At 52.7% G+C, this 19,210-nt stretch overlaps 1 protein-coding gene across 3 annotated transcripts; it reads left to right on the top strand.

The window, feature by feature from the left end:
• The first annotated feature begins 2,188 nt into the window (after positions 1-2,188).
• Positions 2,189-18,517, top strand: LOC116944228 (uncharacterized). Of its 3 annotated transcripts, none has more exons than XM_076068243.1 (3): positions 2,189-2,205; positions 5,116-5,203; positions 15,338-18,517. In XM_076068243.1, exon 3 carries the CDS (start codon positions 15,341-15,343, stop codon positions 17,288-17,290), a length of 1,950 nt encoding a protein of 649 aa, XP_075924358.1. In that variant the 5' UTR covers positions 2,189-2,205; positions 5,116-5,203; positions 15,338-15,340; the 3' UTR covers positions 17,291-18,517. The 3 variants fall into 3 exon arrangements, with proteins under 3 accessions (XP_075924358.1, XP_032813635.2, XP_032813636.2); XM_032957745.2 differs by lacking the exons at positions 2,189-2,205; positions 5,116-5,203 and adding exons at positions 5,258-5,412; positions 14,582-14,665; XM_032957744.2 differs by lacking the exons at positions 2,189-2,205; positions 5,116-5,203 and adding an exon at positions 5,255-5,412.
• Positions 18,518-19,210: the final 693 nt, after the last annotated feature.

Raw genomic sequence — 19,210 nt, 5'->3', positions numbered from 1 at the left:
TTATTAAAAAGTCTATTTAATGAAGTAGAACGTGTTGTCTATATTTATTTAAAGTTGCGCATTTTGATGTGACGTCAAATTTCTCACACCCCCCCCCTCGTCACATATCGTCACAAATGTCTGACCCCCCCTAGGTACGTGACGTCATTTATGGACGGCCCCTATAGGGTTCACTCCGTATTCTTGTACGGGAACATTGCGTTTGCAGGTCCATACGGCGTTACAGCCGCTTCAACTCGGGCAAAACAAATAATGTTTTTGTTTATTTGTTTGTGTTTCTCACTTGTGATGGGACTTTGTAGGGCGAACGTTGAGATTTAGAAGGCCATGGGGTGACCAATAAGGTCTGAATTGGTCTGTATATAAAGTAGGGCACTGATAATAGGTTGACAGGTATGATGTCATGTTCGTCATCGGCGTGGATGTCGCAATAACTATGGTGACGTTACACAACCGACAGCTTAAACAATAGAGGGGGAAGTGGAGTTATTATGACGTCATGTTACCAGACGTTTTCACGTCCGTGGATCTACATTAGCGATGATGATGATGATGTAAGACTTCAAACATATAACATAGCGTTTGTGTCAACGCTCCTTCCTCACGGTAGGAGTAACGCCATCGCCGTGAATGTATATGCAGCGTCACGCCTGTATCGGCTACCGTGACATCACGTTCGATGATGGACCCTGTGACGTCATCTGGAAAACGTAACGGTGCCGCGTACATGACATCACACGCCCATCAGCCGACGTGATTCATGTTCACTGATGGGGGTGTGACGTAATACTGACTCTGCGTTTCTGCTCTTGATTATATACCAAGAGCATGCACGGTATTAACGTTGTATAAACGTAAACTGACCGTGTTGTGTGAGTCTTGCTTGCTATGCATGTTGTCACATGACACCCTTTTGAATGATGCGCCCGTTCCATCTCAAATGATTATCCGGTTGGAAAATTTACAGGCGCCTGGTTTTAGGCGTGGAGCGTAAAAGAGGTAAAAGCGCAGCCCTGCAAGTGCTATGCTCACGGCACTGCTGGCAGAACATCTCACGGCGAGAGGGTATTCGGCCCACATTGACCTGGCTTGTTGTTTAGTTTTCTTGTGCTTTCCCGCACCTCCGATTAGCACGGTTGGCTACATACGGTGCGAAAGAAGTTCAGCCTATGTATAACTCGCTAACACTGCACCGGGGCGGAATCGGGTTCGCCCCTCGTTGCAGAGGTTCACGGTTCTAACCTATCGCCCGCCTCCTGATTAATACTGCGGGTTTTATGAACCGTTATCTGCTTCACACTGGCTATCAATCGCATGCGCGGGATATTTGTGTGCGGGCACCAGAGAGCTTTGAAATTTAGCCTCGTATTACTCAATTGGGATTATTATTATGATTATTCTACATAGCAGCAATCATCACCCCATGCTGGCAGACTAATGCGGGTTTTCAGAGCAGGTGTCGAATCATCTTGTGCCGAGGAGGGCGGTTCTATCGGAAACAAATCATCATCATTTCCCCCCCCCCCCCCGATTTAACGACTGGCGGATGAAAGCCAAATTCATACTCAGGAATGTAATTGTGTCAATAGCGTGGTTACATTGCCTTGAACAAAAAAAAATTGCTGACAGCGATTATACACATTGGAGAATCCTACGGTATTGCGTTTCGCCCCCCCCCCCCTTCCGAGACGTATCAAGATTGTGTATTCGAGGAATTAATTCGCGGTGTTACAGAGAGCATGGATACTCCGTGTGAGCTGACGAGGCAGTGCCATAAAAAAGGAAACAATGGCTTTTATTTAGATCCAATCGTGGGGGGGGGGGGGTGTTTCCCCATCCTTCACCACAACATGAAACACGATCCTTACGGTGCTATTGCCTCGTGTATAATGGAGTTGAGAGGCTATACGGTGAAGGGATGTGGCACGGAAACGGGGATGAGACTCTCCCGACTCGTGGTGCTGAATGTTGCACGTGGATCCCCCCCGCCCGATACGGCTCGCGGCTCTGACGTTTGGAGTCACATCGGCGGGCAGCCGCGAGACTGTCGGTTAAGGCAACGAAGGGAGTTGTATTATATTCTTAGCTCTTTCGGTAAAGTCACGTTGAAGGGGCAGACAACTCACGGTGTGAAAGAGCAGTTGGAGTGGAGTTACGCCTGGAGAGGAGAGGGAGTGGTTGGGTTGCTGAGAGCTCTGTATGAAGGTATGTAATAATAGGAAGTGTAAGAGTCAAAGTAAAACACGTCACCGATCGTCCTCAATAATTGTGGAGCATTCACTTGCAATTGCCGTGGCAAGGATTTCCACTCAAGGATTGGCCTACTAAAGTTATTTTAGGTGCTGCAAAACCCACAGCTAATTTTATGAAATTGTGTTACTCGTTTGGGTTCAAACATACGCGATTGTCTGACTATTCTCTGACTTTATAGAGTCACATTTAGGTGACGTTTTAATATATCACTTGCCACCGATGCTAGCCATGGCCTGGGATCAAACAGTGACTACTAAGTTCGTACAGAGCAGCGCGCTAACCACTGCGTTACCGTTACCCCCTAATAGATGCATCGATAGCTAACGAGCGTGGTTATTATGCATGGCCAATCGACCCCCGGTACCGGAAAGGTATGGGGAAGCATTCATCCAGCAGTGGATTGGTTACTGAAAGGTACTGCGACTGTTGTCGCTTCCGAAGTTTCTTAAGAAACACTTAGATTGTTTAATCAAGCCTCATTTACGTATCGTAACGAGGCTACCCTGAGTGTAATGACCTTAAACTACTTAATTAGTCAGCGCCGAGGAAGAAAGAGCAATGGACAACAATCAGGAACGATCTTCTTTGGTTCTTTCGGTAAAGTCACGTAGAATGAGAATAAAACAATTTTATTTTATTATTTTATAATTATTTTATTCTCATTCTACGTGACTTTACCGAAATAACCAAAGAAGATGAATCCTTGCAGTCACGAAAGCTTTAAATCGAAATAAAATCAGGAACGAATCAGGAAACCGTCATTCCTTACACTAACAGACACAACATTAACGCGACGTATCAGTAAAACTGAACCACTCTTGGCCGTTGAGATTAAAGCTCACATTGTCAGGGGTCAAACAAAAAAAACTAAAGAACGAAAGCGCACGCGCACACCGCCAGAAAATAATAGTTACAAATAAAATGTTCAGCTAAAAAGTTCTGAGCGAGCCCAGTAGGGGGCGATGCGGTGTCGTTGGGCTGAACTTACGAATTCCAGGAAATTCTCTGCGGCGGTGATTATTGCAAGGTGGGCTTCACGACTCCCCAAGGTGGCCTAGTTCCATCTGGCAATGCTCAGCACACCAGCACGGGGGAAAGTTCATCTGCGTTCGCATTACCACGACTGCTACTACGACTACCGAGGGTCTCGGGGTGTCTTTTTGTTGTAACACTGTTAACTTAACATGGCAGTCAGCAGCACCCTACGGGGGAAATCCCACCACTAGTGCCATGACCAACGGCTTCACGTGAGGATAAAGGGCTCCCTCATTCACACGGGAGTGCGTCCCCTCGATGATCTGACCCGGTCAGCACGTTGGGAGAAATCGAATCCCCGTGAGGAGCGGAAAGGTCCTGAGCGCATAATAATACAAAATCCAACGGGCCTTGTTTATTTATTTGCGCTGTATACTGTTACACGCGCTCAATTCATATGCAATGTATTTATTGTGGTACCGCATGGACAGTAGTGCGCAGGCACCTAAGACAAACAACAAAAATTAAACACATTCGTTTATAAATCCGGCCAAAAGAGGACATACGTAATCGGACATGTTTCTGGCCAATGACCTTTATGCATAGGAGAGCAATGGCTCTGCATAGCTGATATATAAAAACGCCGTGAATGAGAGCCATTGCCCGAAACGTCGCCCATTATATGATTGTTTTCCGCTTTGGGGCAGTCTTATCGACGAATGTGTGCTGAGTTTTTTTTGCTTTATATAGAGATTTTCTTATTTTGCCGAGATAGAGATAAAGAGCCTGCGGTCGTTAGTGATTTTTGTTGTTTTAATTTCGGGTCTGCGCGAGAGGCCTCTCAGACTCGCTGGGCTGTAGTTTAATCTGCCAAATGCGTTCGACCTAGCGGGAAACCATTGTTCTTTAATCACACCCCCGCCGGGCAGAAAAGCGTTCGTTGCAGAGTGGAGAATTGATCCCAATATCGCTCTATTACAGGCGCAACGCGAGTTTAAATAGCGTCAAGTGCCCTGGCAAACGCTAAGCTGTGTTAATGACGGACCGAGACCCGCAACTCTCTAGCCTCTCTACCCAATCTACCGCAATTGCGTAACAAAACGAATACGTGGAATGCACGATAGAGAAAACAAAGTAGTTTGGAGAAAGAAAAAAAAGACGTGTTTAGGGCTATGGGGCACGCCCAGGTCAAGAGGTCACGCGCCCCAATTCTCATCGGAGCGAAACGTCTCAGCCCTGACAAATCCCATTACAGCGAACACGATGGCGAGAAGACACCGCATTGACACAGGGGAGAGTACCCGAGTGGCAAAATCCATCGGGGATTAGTCCACAGCTAAGGCGCCGCCAGAGCTGCGCGTGTTCCCCCTTTCTTTGCCCGCACGTTTTCCCGTCGACTCGAGATTAAATGGAATTTCGCGTGAGCTTAAATGAGCTGCCACGGAATCTCGCGAGACTCGTATGAAGCAGCGCTTGAACGCATGAGCTTTAAATAGGTCTACGCGTGCCCTACATAGGACACTGACACACACACGCGCACCGAACATCAAACGCGCGCTCACAAAACGAGCACCGATGGTCTACTGCCGCACGCGTACAACCCGTGCAAGGTTTAGCCGGCACATCGCCTTTTTGCCTTCCGTGCAAAATATTTTCAATTCAAGAGCCTAAAATGCCGACCATCTTCATCGAGCCAGAAGCCAGCCATCCCATCGCCCACATATTCCTCGTCTACCCCTCTTTGTCTCTCTCTCTCTCACACACACATACATACACAGCAACCTTCTTCCTCGCACGCCGTCAGACACAACTACAGTACTCCCACACGCAGGGGCATATAATAAGTTCACGTTGCCCTACCCCCCTCCCACCCCTGTCGCTCGTGAGCTGCGAGAAACCGCGTCTCGCTGCGCGGAATCCGCCCGGCAGAGCCACTCATCCACTCTGACTGCCTGCGTCCGCCCCGTCTCCCAAGGTGAGGTCACGCAACGCCACAGAGTGCTCCGCCTCCTTCCCTACATCTCTCCCCCACCCTCCCTCCCCCTCTCGGTTTCTTTCTCTCCTGTTGTAAAACCGACTACAACACAAGCGCTGCAGACCTCCTCCTGACGCTACAACGATTTTGTAGCTCAAAATCGGACAGAGCTCAACACTCACGCGCGACTACTCCAAAGAATATTAAAGGTACGTACCCGCGTGTATAGGTAATGTCTTCCTAAGCACTATAGTATTGACAACTATACAGTACTCCCAATACTGATATTCAACGCTCTGTGGAGTAATGCTGATATGCAATAATCGTTTTACAAGAGGTGCCGAACCGTGAGTTAAGTTTTTTTTGCATTAATGGGAACTTAAATTGGAGAATAACCCTTGCCGGGGCTAGTTTTTGGTGCCTTGATATGGAAATAGATTCATGATCTGATATCATCGATGCGCATGACTCGCGGTACAGATGTTACACGGCCATATATATACACTTTTTATAGCATAACGCCGTGGGCTGCCATGCATAGTATTCAGCACAGTGGGCAAAGCACGTTGCATTGTGTCTACTACAGCATGGATGGCGCCGATCGCCCTGCACGTGCTTCAGCACTATGGACAGAGCCAGAGGGTCAGCCCCATGGATAGCACCACAGATGGCGCCCATTGCACTGCACGAACTTCTGTACCACGGATAGGACCATTGATGGCGCCGATCGCACTGCACGTGCTTCAGCTGCCATGCATAGCGCCAGAGCTTCAGCTCCATGGATAGCACCACAGATGGCGCCGATTACACGGCACAAACTTCAGCACCACGGATAGCACCATGGATGGCGCCGATTGCACTGCACGTGTTTCAGCACCATGGATAGCACCACGGACAGTGTCCAACGCACTACACGTGCTTCGCCAGCATGGAGAACGCCCATTGTTTTGTATGTATCTCAGAATCATGAACAGCGCCAATTGTGCTCCATGCGCTGAAGAATGATGGGCAGCGCCCATTGCGCTGCATTTGTCTCAGCACCACGGACAGAGCTCACCCATGCTCACACGGACTTTTAAGACAAGCGCATTGTGAACGCGACCTTAGGTGATTCCCTCTAGCTTAACTCCTGCTTATTTAAACGTTAAAAATACCGACCACTTTACCAATCTGATCAGGAGTTTATATCTGCAATTTCTAATGCTTCGTGTGCTTTAAAGCAATCATACCCCTGCTGTGTCAGCTGTATAATTTGATTTTGGGGAGAAAAACACATTACAATAACGTAATTCAGTTTTCGTCGAATGAAAAACGCCAGGGTGACATTCTCTGTGGCGTGAATAAGATACATCGGCTAAAACAACGGCTCCGTATCTCCCTTTTATCGATTGTATAAACCTCCCTCTCAAGCGCGCTCCATAAGCAATTCATTTATAACATCGATTCGACAAGGATAGAGCTGTACGTCGGTGTACAGTCATAATTTTTCGATGACAAGGTCTACCTCCGTGATTGTAGCAGCGAGACTCAGGAGGCATTCGGACTGCAAAAAAAACCCCACCAGAGGGCTGCGATGCGAACCGTGAAATCTGGAGAAATATACGGTGGGTGGTTGTGAGGGTAGTCGCTGCGTGTGGATTGAACGCCCTTTCACATTGCCCCACCACCCGCTACAAAGTTAACACCAAACAATACATCGCCGTTTGTCCCGAACCAATTGTTGGGATGAATGCTGTTGGGTTGCGAGCGCCGCCTATGAAAGCCGATGCGGTGCGCACGCAGGCAGTGGGGTCAGTAACCAGTGCTGATTGTTGACCATATCTAAAAACTATTTAAAATATATATTTTATTTGACCAGGTAAGGCCCACTGAGCTATGTAGCTCTCTTTTTTTAGAAGCGACCTAGCCACAAATGATAGCTCAACGAAGTGTGGCTTATCGCGTGGAAATATAAAGCAGACGAATACTCTTAACGCACGTTGATTCTAAATGTGGAGGGGAAACCCGGAAGACCCGGAGAAACATCCACGCGACCACGGGGAGAGAGACACGCAAATTCCAAATATACAGCAGGCGTCAGGGTCGGGATCGAACCCACGACCTCCTGTATAGCAGGCGAGGTAGTAGCCATCCCCCAGCAGGTCCTCGACTCGGTCTCAAGGAAGGCGCAGGATAAGTTCGTACACCAATTGCCAACGACACACACGGCCAAGAATTGCACCCGGCATACACACACGCAAGACAAAGACTCCAGATGTACCCAGACGATTGGAGCACACAACGTTGTTAGCCAGCGCCGCTTGTGGCCGGTAACAGCAAATGATTGGGCGGTGGTAGCAGCAACCACGCCTGATCGCTTTTTGTATCTCGAGCGATGATGTGCACCCAGCGCAAGGGATACGCATTACAGGTTGAGTTGGCTTGACCTACGGGAGGCCCCTCCCGCGACAGATAGAGATGCCGTGCACTCGGCACTGATTTTATCCACGGTCGAGCACAATCTTTGTCTTCGCCACAAAGACGCCCCGTGATCCTTTTACCAGGCTGCTGGGGCAGGTGCTGCTAAGCGAGCACTTACGAAGGGCGGCACGGCGCAGGAATTGGTTGACCTGGGCATTGGCCCATTGCCATGCCCAGCCGCCTTTGTCTCCCTCAATGTGGCTGTTCACACGCCTGCAAAATTTTGACATTGGTCATTTAAGGCCGAGTGCGCTTATTGGAGGCCCACGGCAGTCTGAGACTCCACTTGCTGCTGACGTCATCCATGATGGGTGAATATTTGTCTTTGCCACGCACACGCGCACGCACTAAGACAAAGATCCAACGTATAGCAAGTGCTGCGGGTTCGTAGCGCAGCGCGCTTACCGCTACACTACCGCTCCCCCCCACACTCACAAATATATAAACACACAAATACATAGCCTTAACAGACTGTAGGGGCAAGTGCTGTTAGCGAGCACCTATGAAGGCCGGAACGGTACACGAGGGGGTGGGTAACCACGCCCAACCGCCTTTGTGGCAATGTTTACACACCGCACCAGGTACTCATTTGAGGCTGAGTCGACCTAGGGGAGGCCCGGGACCGGTTCAGATAATCGTCACTGGTGTTGGCCGTGAGAGGGAATCGAACGCGGGTCGCCAGGTTCATAGCGCAGCGCGCTAACCGCTACACTACCGCTCCCCACTAATACACACACACTAATACACACACACACAGGCATACACGCACTGGCCGGGTGTGTATCTGCCGTCTCGGGGGAGGCGGCCAGGCGGTGTTTGGTTGCCGGGTGACAGATGGATGAGGGGGGCAGACGGAGACGCGAAGCGAGAGACGGGATGGGTCGGGGGGGGGTGGTGGTGGTGCTGGGAGTGATTGTGAGGTTTCTCGACGAGACTCCTCTTACGCAAGGGGGTGAGGGGGGGCAGGAGGGAGAGAAGTCAAATTCTAGAGACGAAGCCACTTCTCTGTTCACGATTTGTCAGTGGACTGGGGGGGGGGGGGGTTCTGGGAGCTTTCAAAATAAGAGTCCCCCCCCCGCACCGCCGCCACGAGGCCTGGGGCGCGCCGAGAAATCAATGAGCTGAAACAAAGCCACGTTACGCACTCCCCCGATGAAAATCGCCGCCTCTTAAGTTATTAAATAATGCGCGCGGTGGTTATCTTTTCAAGTCGAGGGGAGTGATTGTGAGGTTTCTCGACGAGACTCCTCTTACGCAAGGGGGTGAGGGGGGGCAGGAGGGAGAGAAGTCAATTTCTAGAGACGAAGCCACTTCTCTGTTCACGATTTGTCAGTGGACTGGGGGGGGGGGGTTCTGGGAGCTTTCAAAATAAGAGTCCCCCCCCCGCACCGCCGCCACGAGGCCTGGGGCGCGCCGAGAAATCAATGAGCTGAAACAAAGCCACGTTACGCACTCCCCCGATGAAAATCGCCGCCTCTTAAGTTATTAAATAATGCGCGCGGTGGTTATCTTTTCAAGTCGAGGGTATCATGATACGGGCGGGAGGGGGGGGGGTACGATAATTACCGACCGCGCTTCATCTTCTGATGGATGAAGGCCCTCTCGTGCCGCGAATGCAAATTTTCTGTGCAATAACATTTTTTTTTTATCATCAGCCCCGAGTTAGCAAACAAAACAAAAAACGAGGAAGCGGAGGAGGAGGCATATTTAGGTCAGATAACATTTTGGTTGGTTATGTATTCGCGTTAAACAAAAACCCGTTGGTCGGGGTTACGTTAGCACATGCGGGGTGTTTACGAAGACAAATGGAGAGGCCTAATGGCTGAGACGGTTAACCGAATTACAAAAGGCGGGCAACCCGTCTGCTGCTGCTTCGGGGGACCTCGCAGAGAGCATTCGCGAGATGACGTTAGCCTGGGGGTGGCGGTTCCCGGTTCAACACGGGATCACTGCGCTCCATCGAACCCTCCCTGCCCCACCACTCCCCCAGACCTCATCGCCGCCCTCCACCACTCCCTCCCCCCTCCCCGTCATGTCGCTCCCTCTTGATCCCCTGCTTCCTAAGATCGCCCGACCCCCCTTCCCGTCCAGTCGCCTTCATTCCCCGCTGCCCCTGCACTCGCTCTGCTGGCCCCCCTCCTCCATTCCCTCCCCTTCCCTCCCACCGCTTCGTCATCCCCGCTCTTCCCTCCCAATCACTCAAGGCAATTCCTGGGTGGTGCCAAGGTCATTAGTTTTTTTTTTATTTTCCCGATGTCCTAATTACATTAACGACGCGCGGAACATTAGTTACGTTCGTCCTTTGATTAAACGTAATTAATTAAAGCGAAATAACGCGAGCGGACGGAGAAAGGCCCGCGTGTTACATACGTACAATTACTTATTCATCCAGGAAAGCCACACTGAGTCGTACGCCTATTTGTCAAGTGGGCCCTCCTACATTGGCTATTCATTTTATGATGTTTTCATCCAATTAACGATGAGTTGTGTTTATTATTATTATTATACACATGGGAGGAGGAAACGGGAGCTCCCAGAGAAACCCCACGCCTTCCGCGAGGGAGCAACGCTCAATCCCCATACAGATGGGAACAGATGGTGAATCGTCCACTTGCTGTACCGTTTTCTCCTGGCGAGCCAGGGTATTGCACCTCCTCGACGCGCACGGGAAGGGAGTTTCACAACAACATCTGCGTGTGTGCGGGTGATCCACCAACCCTTGTAGCTGTTGTTGCGTCCACAGTGCTGGACTGCAGGCTGGGGGGGGGGGGGGGGCAGGAAGGGCAAGGCGTGGTGATGTAGGCTTGAGACCGAGCCTTGCGCTTCGGCAGCAAGGCTCGGTGGGTCACACAGAGAATTGGCAAACTCGCTGGGCTGCGAGGTGGCCCGGAAGTGACTGACAGGGAATGGGTTCGTGAAGCCGTCTGCGTGGACCGTTCTTTTGTACTCCCTGGCGCTCCGATTTATTCCGGGCACAAAAAAAAACACACGCGTCAGATGGAATTTGCCAATGCAGGACCCTCCTGAAAGCGAGTCTTGAGACTCACTGAAGCTTTCTTGAATACATATAGAAATATAACCTAATTCAAATATAATCTATACATTTATTCGTATATAATTTATAATTTGATTCATATATACTTTTTAAATTTATTCACGTATAATATATATAACTTTATTCATATATAATATATAAATGTATTTATATATAATATATAACTTTATGCATAAATAATCTAAAACCTTATTCGTACGATAATGACATTATATATATTTATTTGAATCTTCAGCCATTCGTCAATCCACCGCTGAATGACGGCCGCTCCGCGCCGTGTCGCTCACGAGGGTTGTTTGACCATACTTCACCACGCTGGTCAGTGCGGGTTTGGTGAAGGGCAGGCACCAGTGAGCGGTACAGACATGACTCGCCACTGACGTTAGCCGTGGCCGGGATCATAGCGCAGTGCGTGAGCCACTCCACTCATTGCCATCACTGACTTGAGCAAAGCAAACTGAGGCTCATGCTTATAAGGCGATGATGATATGTTTAGATATTGTCTCGTCGTGTCCCGACTATTTCCAGTACCGATGTACTCACTGGGTGATATTTTTAGTTCATGATTATCAGCACTGACTAATTATCATAAACACGAGGCGTGTGTTCAGATTTAAGCACACGCCGCCTCTGTCTCGATTTGAGATTTTATTTTTAGGTGGCCTTCGCTCGAATTTAATTCTGATTGCGCTATCTGCGTCACGTCATACAATGAAAGTGTCGATTCGGAAACTCCCGCAGAGCAATGCATGGGTCCCTTGTGTTAGAGAACGGCCCGCGGAAGGGGATGTGATCGAACTGCTTTCAAGGTCCCTTCAGGTGGCCGTATTATCGACGCACTCGGGGCGCGCTGCTTCACACATCCTGCTACAGAGAGAAAAGTGTTCGTTGCACGGCAGTCAAAACTCAGAATCAGAATATTGATTTATACTGTAGGAGAAATCCGATGAGCTATAAAGCTCTTTATCACAGATGTCCATTCGGGGCGGGTCAGAACGTTCTAGGAGGGGCTGCTCAGAGCGTTACAAATACACCAATGCAATGCCATTCTCAGAGCTGCAGTGTAACCAAATTAAGCGCAACGCCAAATGTAACGTTACGAGTTTGTTTTTGTGAGTGTGCGTAGTGGGGAACGGTAGTGTAATAGTTAGCACGCTGCGCTACGAACCTGGCGACCCGAGTTCGATTCCCGCTCACAGCCAACACCAGTGACGATTATCTGACCCGGTCCACAGCCTCTCCTAGGTCGACTCAGCCTTAAATGAGTACCTCGTGCGGTGTGTAAACATCGCCACTAGGGAGACAAAGGCGGCCGGGCGAGGTGCTGGCCATCCACCGCCTCGTGTGCCGTTCCAGCCTTCATAGGTGCTCACTAACAGCACTTGCCCCAACATTTTGTTAAGGCTATACGGGGGGTCTTTGTTGAGTCACTGGTGGCGAGATGGTATACAGGAGGTTGTGGGTTCGACCCCGACCCTGACGCCTGCTGTATATTTGGAGTCTGCGTGTTTTCCCCCTCCACATTTAGAATGAACATCACGCGTTTAGAGTATTTGGCTGATATAAATGTCCACGTGATGACCCATCATTTGTGGCCAGGTCGATTCTGAAAAACAGCTATAGCGCTCAGTTGGGGCCTTACCCGGTTAAATAAAACACATTTTTAAAAATGTGTTGCATAGATTTAAATCCCTTCCCCTTTGTCTTCCCAGTGGTGATGTTCACAGACCGCACTAGGTACTCATTTGAGGCCAATTAAACCCGGATTCGAACCCCGGATCTCAGGCGTCGCGGGCGGGTTTAGTCGGTGTCCTCACTCCGTGTCACCGCTCTGATTAGAAGAAAAAGAATAGTAGGTCGTCACCAGCGAAGGCTCCTCGTAGGTCCATGTTAGACGAGGACGAGAGCAACGTGGATTTCGTTCGTTGTGGAGTTTTTGTTTTGCTCGGGCGACGCCAGAGGCTTATCGCGACGCAGCGTTTGACGGAAAGCGACGAGACGCCGCTCGTCAAAACGGTGGCACACTCGTGGGTCAAAGATGGCATATTTCTAGTGGCATATCACTCTAGCGGACAGTGTGTGTACAGTATATAAAACAAAGGCAAAGATCCCCCGTATCGCCTTAACGGACTGTTGGGGCAAGTGCTGTTAGCGAGCACCTATGAAGGCCGGAAAAGGAACACGAGGGGGTGGGTGGCCAACACCACGCCCGGCCGCCTTTGTCTCCCCAGTAGCGACGTTTACTAAAAACCGCACCAGGTACTCATTTGAGGCTGAGTCGACCTAAGGGAGGCCCGGGACCGGTTCAGATAATCGTGAGTGGGAATCGAACTCGGGTCGCCAGGTTCGTAGCGCAGCGCGCTTACCGCTACACACACACACACGTGTCTGTGTGTGTCGATTCCCGTGACGATTATCTGAAGCGGTCCTGGGCCTCCCCCTAGGTCGACTCAGCCTCAAATAAGTAACCGGTGCCGTGTAAAAAAAAACAGCATTGGGAAGACAAATGCGGTCGGGAGTGCTGCTGGCCACCGACACCTGGGTGTGGGTGAAGCCAGCACTAAAATGGGCTCGCTCACGGCACTTGCCCCAACTTGTATGTGAAAGGCTACACGGGGGAAAACGAAGCACTTTGTCTGAGTCTGGCATTGAAGTAAATACATAAATAAAAAATACAAATGTCGACCCCTGGTCAATGGGGAGACCGGGAAGATGCAGCAACGGCTGCGTGATCCCATTGCGTGAATGGAGCTCAGCTCGTCACGATCCTGCGAGTTTATTTTGTTTGCCGTGCATTGCTGTTGTGTCCTTGCTGCTGTGCGTCTGTGTGTCTGTCCTTCCGTCTGACTGTCTATCCGTCAATTTGTCCGTCTTCATGTTCGTCCCTCCGTCCACCTATCAATGTGTCCGTCTACCTATCAATGTGTCTGTCCATTTATAAAAGTGTCTGTCCATCTATCCACGTGTCTATCCGTCCGTACGCCTGTTCTTCTATCTCTTTATCTGTCCGTGCATCGATATGCCTGTCCATCAGTCAGTCAGTCTATCCCTCTGTCTCGCTGTCTGTGCCAATCTCTGTCCAGCGTCGTCCGATTGTCAACAATTATCGTCGCGACTCCGAAAGACCCCTCCCACTCCCCTTCTCCCCCCCCGCCTCCACCACCACGCACACTGCACGCTACATCATAAATAAGTGAACAGGGGCTGCGATGATTGATGCGCATCACCGGGGCCCGATGAACAGGAGCCCACTTTAGCTTTAGCCCGATCACGGGGACACGTGAACATTGGGCAAAGGACGCGTCGCTTAATCCGCGCCAATTGCACACGGGCAAAACTCGCGCGCTCGCAGCAGGTACGGCCGATGGACGTGCTGGATTTAATTATTCAAAGAGCGACACTGAACGGCAATGGTGATGAACCACCATCGTCTGTACCGTATGTGCATGCATATATATCATATACATTATTAAATATCAGCCCTGAGTCAATTCCGTGTTGTCAGAAGGCTTCTCCGCGCCGATCAATGGGGCTGTTTCACCATATTTCACCACGCTGGTGTAGGTCAGATGTACCTCGCCACTGACGGTGGCCGCGTGACGGGGAGTCAAAAGCAAGTGGCCGGGTGCACGGTGCAGCGCCCTGCCCACTGCACCACCGCTCCAACACGGTTTATTTTTTGTTTTAAAAGCGTGCGGCCGTGCGATCGACTCGATGAAGGGCAGCGATGGCGCAGTGGATGGCGCACCCCGCCGCACTGTCAACCCTGCGACCTGACTTCGATTCCCGATCGCGGCTAACATCAGAGTGATGCATGCATCCACTCTGCCCCCCCCCACCTCTCTCTCCCCCGCGTTCACCAGCCCGGCACCGAGGAGTGCCGTGGGTCGTGCCCAAACAACTCCTCCCGTGACCGAGGCGACGCGGGGAGAGGCCTTCGTCCAGCGGTGGATAAACAAAGGGCTCTCATTAACGTTATTCAAATCGCTAAAGTATGTTCAGGTTGTTCAGGGACAACTCAAACGAGTCACGCGTGACCTCTTGGCTTCTCCAGGAGTAGAAAACGAGGAAGGGCTACCGCGTGGAATTTCTCGCAGTTCGCATCAAATATTCACGATGTCTCAAACTATGTTAAAGCAGATCTACCTGCATGTTGAATTGCCTGCAGACAACCCGAAGCATTTCAGGTCACTTTCCTGCTCTATAGATGTAAAAATTTTAGTTACAGTGCATATAACACAAAATACTCCCGGGTTCGCTGTCTGACAAATCTGTCTCTCTCCCCGCGCGTGTCTCTCTCTCATCCCGCGTGTCTCCCTCTCCCCGCGTGTGTCTCTCTCATCCCGCGTGTGTGTTTCTCTCCCCGCGTGTCTCTCTCTCCCCGCGTGTGTCTCTCTCATCCCGCGTGTCTCTCTCTTCCCGCGTGTGTGTCTCTCTCCCCGCGTGTCTCTCCCCGCGTGTGTCTCTCTCATCCCTCGTGTCTCCCTCTCCCCGCGTGTCTCTCTCTCCCCGCGCGTGTGTGTCTCTCTCCCCGCGTGTGTCTCTCTCCCCGTGTCTCTCTCTCCCCGCGTGTGTCTCTCTCCGTGACCTCAAACCCGCACGCGCCCTGTCCACCCAAGACAATGGGTGCGAAAATGAGCAAGAAGAGGAAGGGGAGAGGCGACGCCGACGAGGCCAAGAGCCAGACGGAGCAGGCGGAGCAGACGGAGCAGGCGGGCAACGCGGAGGGCGCAGTCGAGGAGACCGGGAGCCAGGACGCGGTCGAGGCGGGAGGCCCCGATGAGAACGCGGCCAGTGAGGCCGCGGACGCCGCAACGGGCGGAGGAGCGGTCGCCGCCGAGGCCGACGAAGGCCCTCGTCGGGCAGCTCAGACGGCCGCAGAATCCCCCAGCGAGGACGCGGACCCTGGAGCGGGAGCCGAGGGAGAGGCCGCGCCACCGGAGGTGGACCCCGAGGCTCGGTCAACGCAGACAGAGCGGGCGGGAGACGCCGCGGCCGAGAGAGCTGCGGCCGCGGACACGGCGGCAGCGAAGGAGCTCGGAGCGCTGCCCGGGCACGAGAGCGACAAGCGGGCGGGAGCAGCCAGCGGTTTGCCCGCGGAGTCGGCGTCGTCCGAGCAGAAGCCGGGCTCTGGGCGGCCCGCCAGCGACGTGGGGTCGCACCGGAGCGGGCAGGCGGCGGAGGGATGCCGACCGAACCCCGGCGAGGCAGCCGCAGCTGCAGCCGAGAGCCCCGAGTCCTGCGTTGGCGACACGGGGCACGGGGCGGCTACTCGAGCGCCGGGCAAGGAAGGCGCCGCTATCGCGGCGGGGTCACCGCCGGGGGTAGAGACGCAACCGCAACGCGCGGGCCGGGCCGTGTCCCCAGGCCCTGGCAAGCCGCCACAGATCGCGCCCAGCTCAAGCTCCGGATCCGACGCAGGCACTTTCGCCGTTAAATTGGAATCAAATGCGGAGCGCGTCGAGGAGGAGGAGGTGTGGGTGAGGAGGGATGCGGTGGAGTCGACGCACGCGGCAGAAAAACCCAAACGGAATTCCCACCACGACGGCGGGGATTCCACGGCGCCCGAACCCGATCCGATTATCCCGGTCGCAGCGGAGGCCATCACGATGGCAAAGGAGCCAACTCCACCGCAGGGGGTCACCGAGAGCCAGGGTCGAGGCTTCGAGGACAAGCGTTCGTCGGCGGTGGCTGCGAAAACGCCCACGGCGATCGCAGCTCCCTCGACGAAGTGCCACGCCGAGCCGGATTCCGTCCGGGGCAGTGAAATCGCATCGGCGCTGGAGGTTGGCGAAAAGGCGACATCGCCGCGGGCGAACGATTGCGCGCAGACGGCGGCGGCGCAATTGGCAACTCAGGGGACTGGTGACGAGGTGGCGGCCAAGCCGGGCCCTCGGGGATCCGCTCCGCAGGCGACGGATGGCGTCGCGGTGTCGCCGGGAACTCCCGACGGCGTGGGGGCTTTAGCGGTGACAGGCGAGGGGGTTCCCGCATCCCCCGGGTCGCGGGGGGGCGAACAGCAGCCCCCCCCTGCGGCCCCCCGAGTAAACGACCACGACCGCGGTGGCAGCGGCCAGGCGCCAGCAGCGGCGGGGGCCGTGGCGGATTCGTCCACGGATGCCGCGCGCACGAACGGGGCCTTGGATCAAGGAGTTGACGACGACGATGTGGGATCTGCAGGCGCCGCCGCTGTTAGTGGTGGCGCTAGTGCCGGTGGTGGCGCTGCTGCTGCTGCTGATGCTGGCGGTGGTGGTGGTGATACCAATGGACACCACCGCTGCGATGATGTCAACGGTGATGGCACCGCCAGCGCCAATGATGATGGTGGTGGAGTGCGTGGTGAAGGTGGTGCTGTAGCGCCAGCACAAGAAGCCAAAGCCGTCGACGAGACCCATTGTCAGACGTCACCTCAAGGGGATCAGGTCGTTGTTGATGGTCACCCCAAAGCCCCCTCGCGTCGCAAGGGGAACAGAGGAGGAGGAGGTGGTGGAGAAGATGTGGAAGATGCTGAAGTTGAGGAGGTGGTGGGAGGAGATGGGGTGGCCACGGCGGGGAATTTGATCGAATTTTAAGGGAAGCGGTGACTTCTGAGCAGCCTGCTGTTGAAATTCGAATGAAAATGAAATGGCAAGAGACTCTTAAATACAACACCAGATGCGCCAGTGACTGCTCACTACATCACAACGCTTGCACACGTCACTCTGTGTTTTCATTCCCTTATTTATACAAACTCCCTCCCGTTTCTCTGCGTCTCTTGCCTCTGTATCCATCTGCATGCCGGGTAGTGACACGACAGCCACTTGACATGCGGTAGTAGTAGTGATAATAATACGACTAACGACCAATTCCTACCTTTTTACGGGACGTTAAATGCGTGCTCCATACTCCCATCCCACCACCCCCTGGGCAGCTGCAAAGATCACCGCGACTGGAGGCACGGGTGGCGTTTGACCACGAAAGAAGTGAAGGGCGAACCGAACGTGAAACCTCCCTCGTCTGGAGCAATGCTCTCACGTTTCCGCCGACCAAACACGAGCCGCCAGCGTGCGGCCCGAACTCCAGTGTTGTGCCGGCCAAGCAGAGACCCATTAAGAGTCCTGTGCGTATCTTTCAGTGACGGCGACAGAAATAAATGAGCGCGCTAACGTCGCTCCCCAACCCCCTCCCTCCCGCCTAGTACCCGACCAGTGCGGCCAAGATGCTCGCAGCGACGTTGGCGGGGCCGTTTCGAATCGCTGGGCATCACGTGGCCACGGGCCGTGTGATGCCCAGCGATTTTGTCTCTCCTCCAGCGACTCCCCCCCCGCCTCCTCCTCCTCCTGGTTCGGCACTCCGCCTGGGTTCGGCACTTGTGTTGGCTCTTCACGTTTTGCCGGCTACAACGCCACACGCGGCTACATCATACAGCTCCTTCTCCGAAAGTCCAGTGGCGTGGATCGCATGCCCCGAGCCTCCCCAAGCCCACAACTCCAATTCCCTTCTCAGCCTGTCGCCTGCGTGGGCTCCCTCCGACTCACTTGTTGGCATTGGCGCAGTTGCACCGCCTGTACCCTCCGTAGCCTACTCCGTAGCCTACTCCGTAGCCGATTCCACTGTTGTAGTCCCATTCTGTGCTGTAGATGGGCGAACCCGATTAGAGGTCGCATAGTGCGTGACATTCCGGTGGTTTCAACTCCTGTAAACCGTATACCACTTTTACCGGTTTTATCTATCACTTAGTCTGTAGTAGTGCCGCTTTCAAATGCAATGTAGTAACGACGCGAATAACTGGACGGTTCTATTAAACACTCCTTACAATATCTCCTGTGTGTGTGTGGGAATGCCTCGCTGAGCGTGAAGAGAGGATTCCTGTTACAATTGGGATGCTTGGCTGAGTGATTTTTTTAAAATAAAGACTTATTTTGCGTTCATAATAGAGTTTTTTTTTGGGTTAGGTCGCGTAAATATATAAATGTGTCATTAAAACCCGCCACCACCAGACACAGCCAACTAGTAAGGGTTGTCACGTAAACAGAACGTGGCCAAATCGTCACTAGTACAGCACCACCGGTGTGTTGGAGAGCCAAGCCACAACATTTACAATCCGAGTACGACGTTTCGCCAGTAATTACAACCAGCTTCATCAGGCGACAGCCAGATAAGTGGAGAAGTCCACCTGTTTCGTTCTTGGCTGTGTCGGGTGGTGGCGGGTTTTAATGGCACATTTATATATTTACGGGATCCAACCGCTCAGCGCTGCCATAGACTGGCCACAAATACGGGGGCCGACTGACAAACTCTGGTGGTTACCCATCCAGACTCCGACCCAGGCAGAACCCCGACGCTGGCGAGGTTCGTTCGAACGTGCGAGAGTGAAACTGTGTTGCGGATTTTTTTTTTTTGGCAGCGGGCAATGATGCGGCCGTGCGTGCGTGAAGCCGGTGTTGGGAGGCCCTGGCACTCCGCATTGCGTAACGGGGGGAAAATGCGCGAAGCATTGGCGATGTCACCTC

Source organism: Petromyzon marinus, chromosome 20, assembly GCF_048934315.1.
Source record: "Petromyzon marinus isolate PM22_M1 ecotype Great Lakes invasive population chromosome 20, UKy_Petmar_22M1.pri1.0, whole genome shotgun sequence".
NCBI classification, from domain to species: Eukaryota; Metazoa; Chordata; class Hyperoartia; order Petromyzontiformes; family Petromyzontidae; genus Petromyzon; species Petromyzon marinus.
Note: the sequence above shows the minus strand (reverse complement) of the source record. Positions and strands in the feature narration are given on the sequence as shown.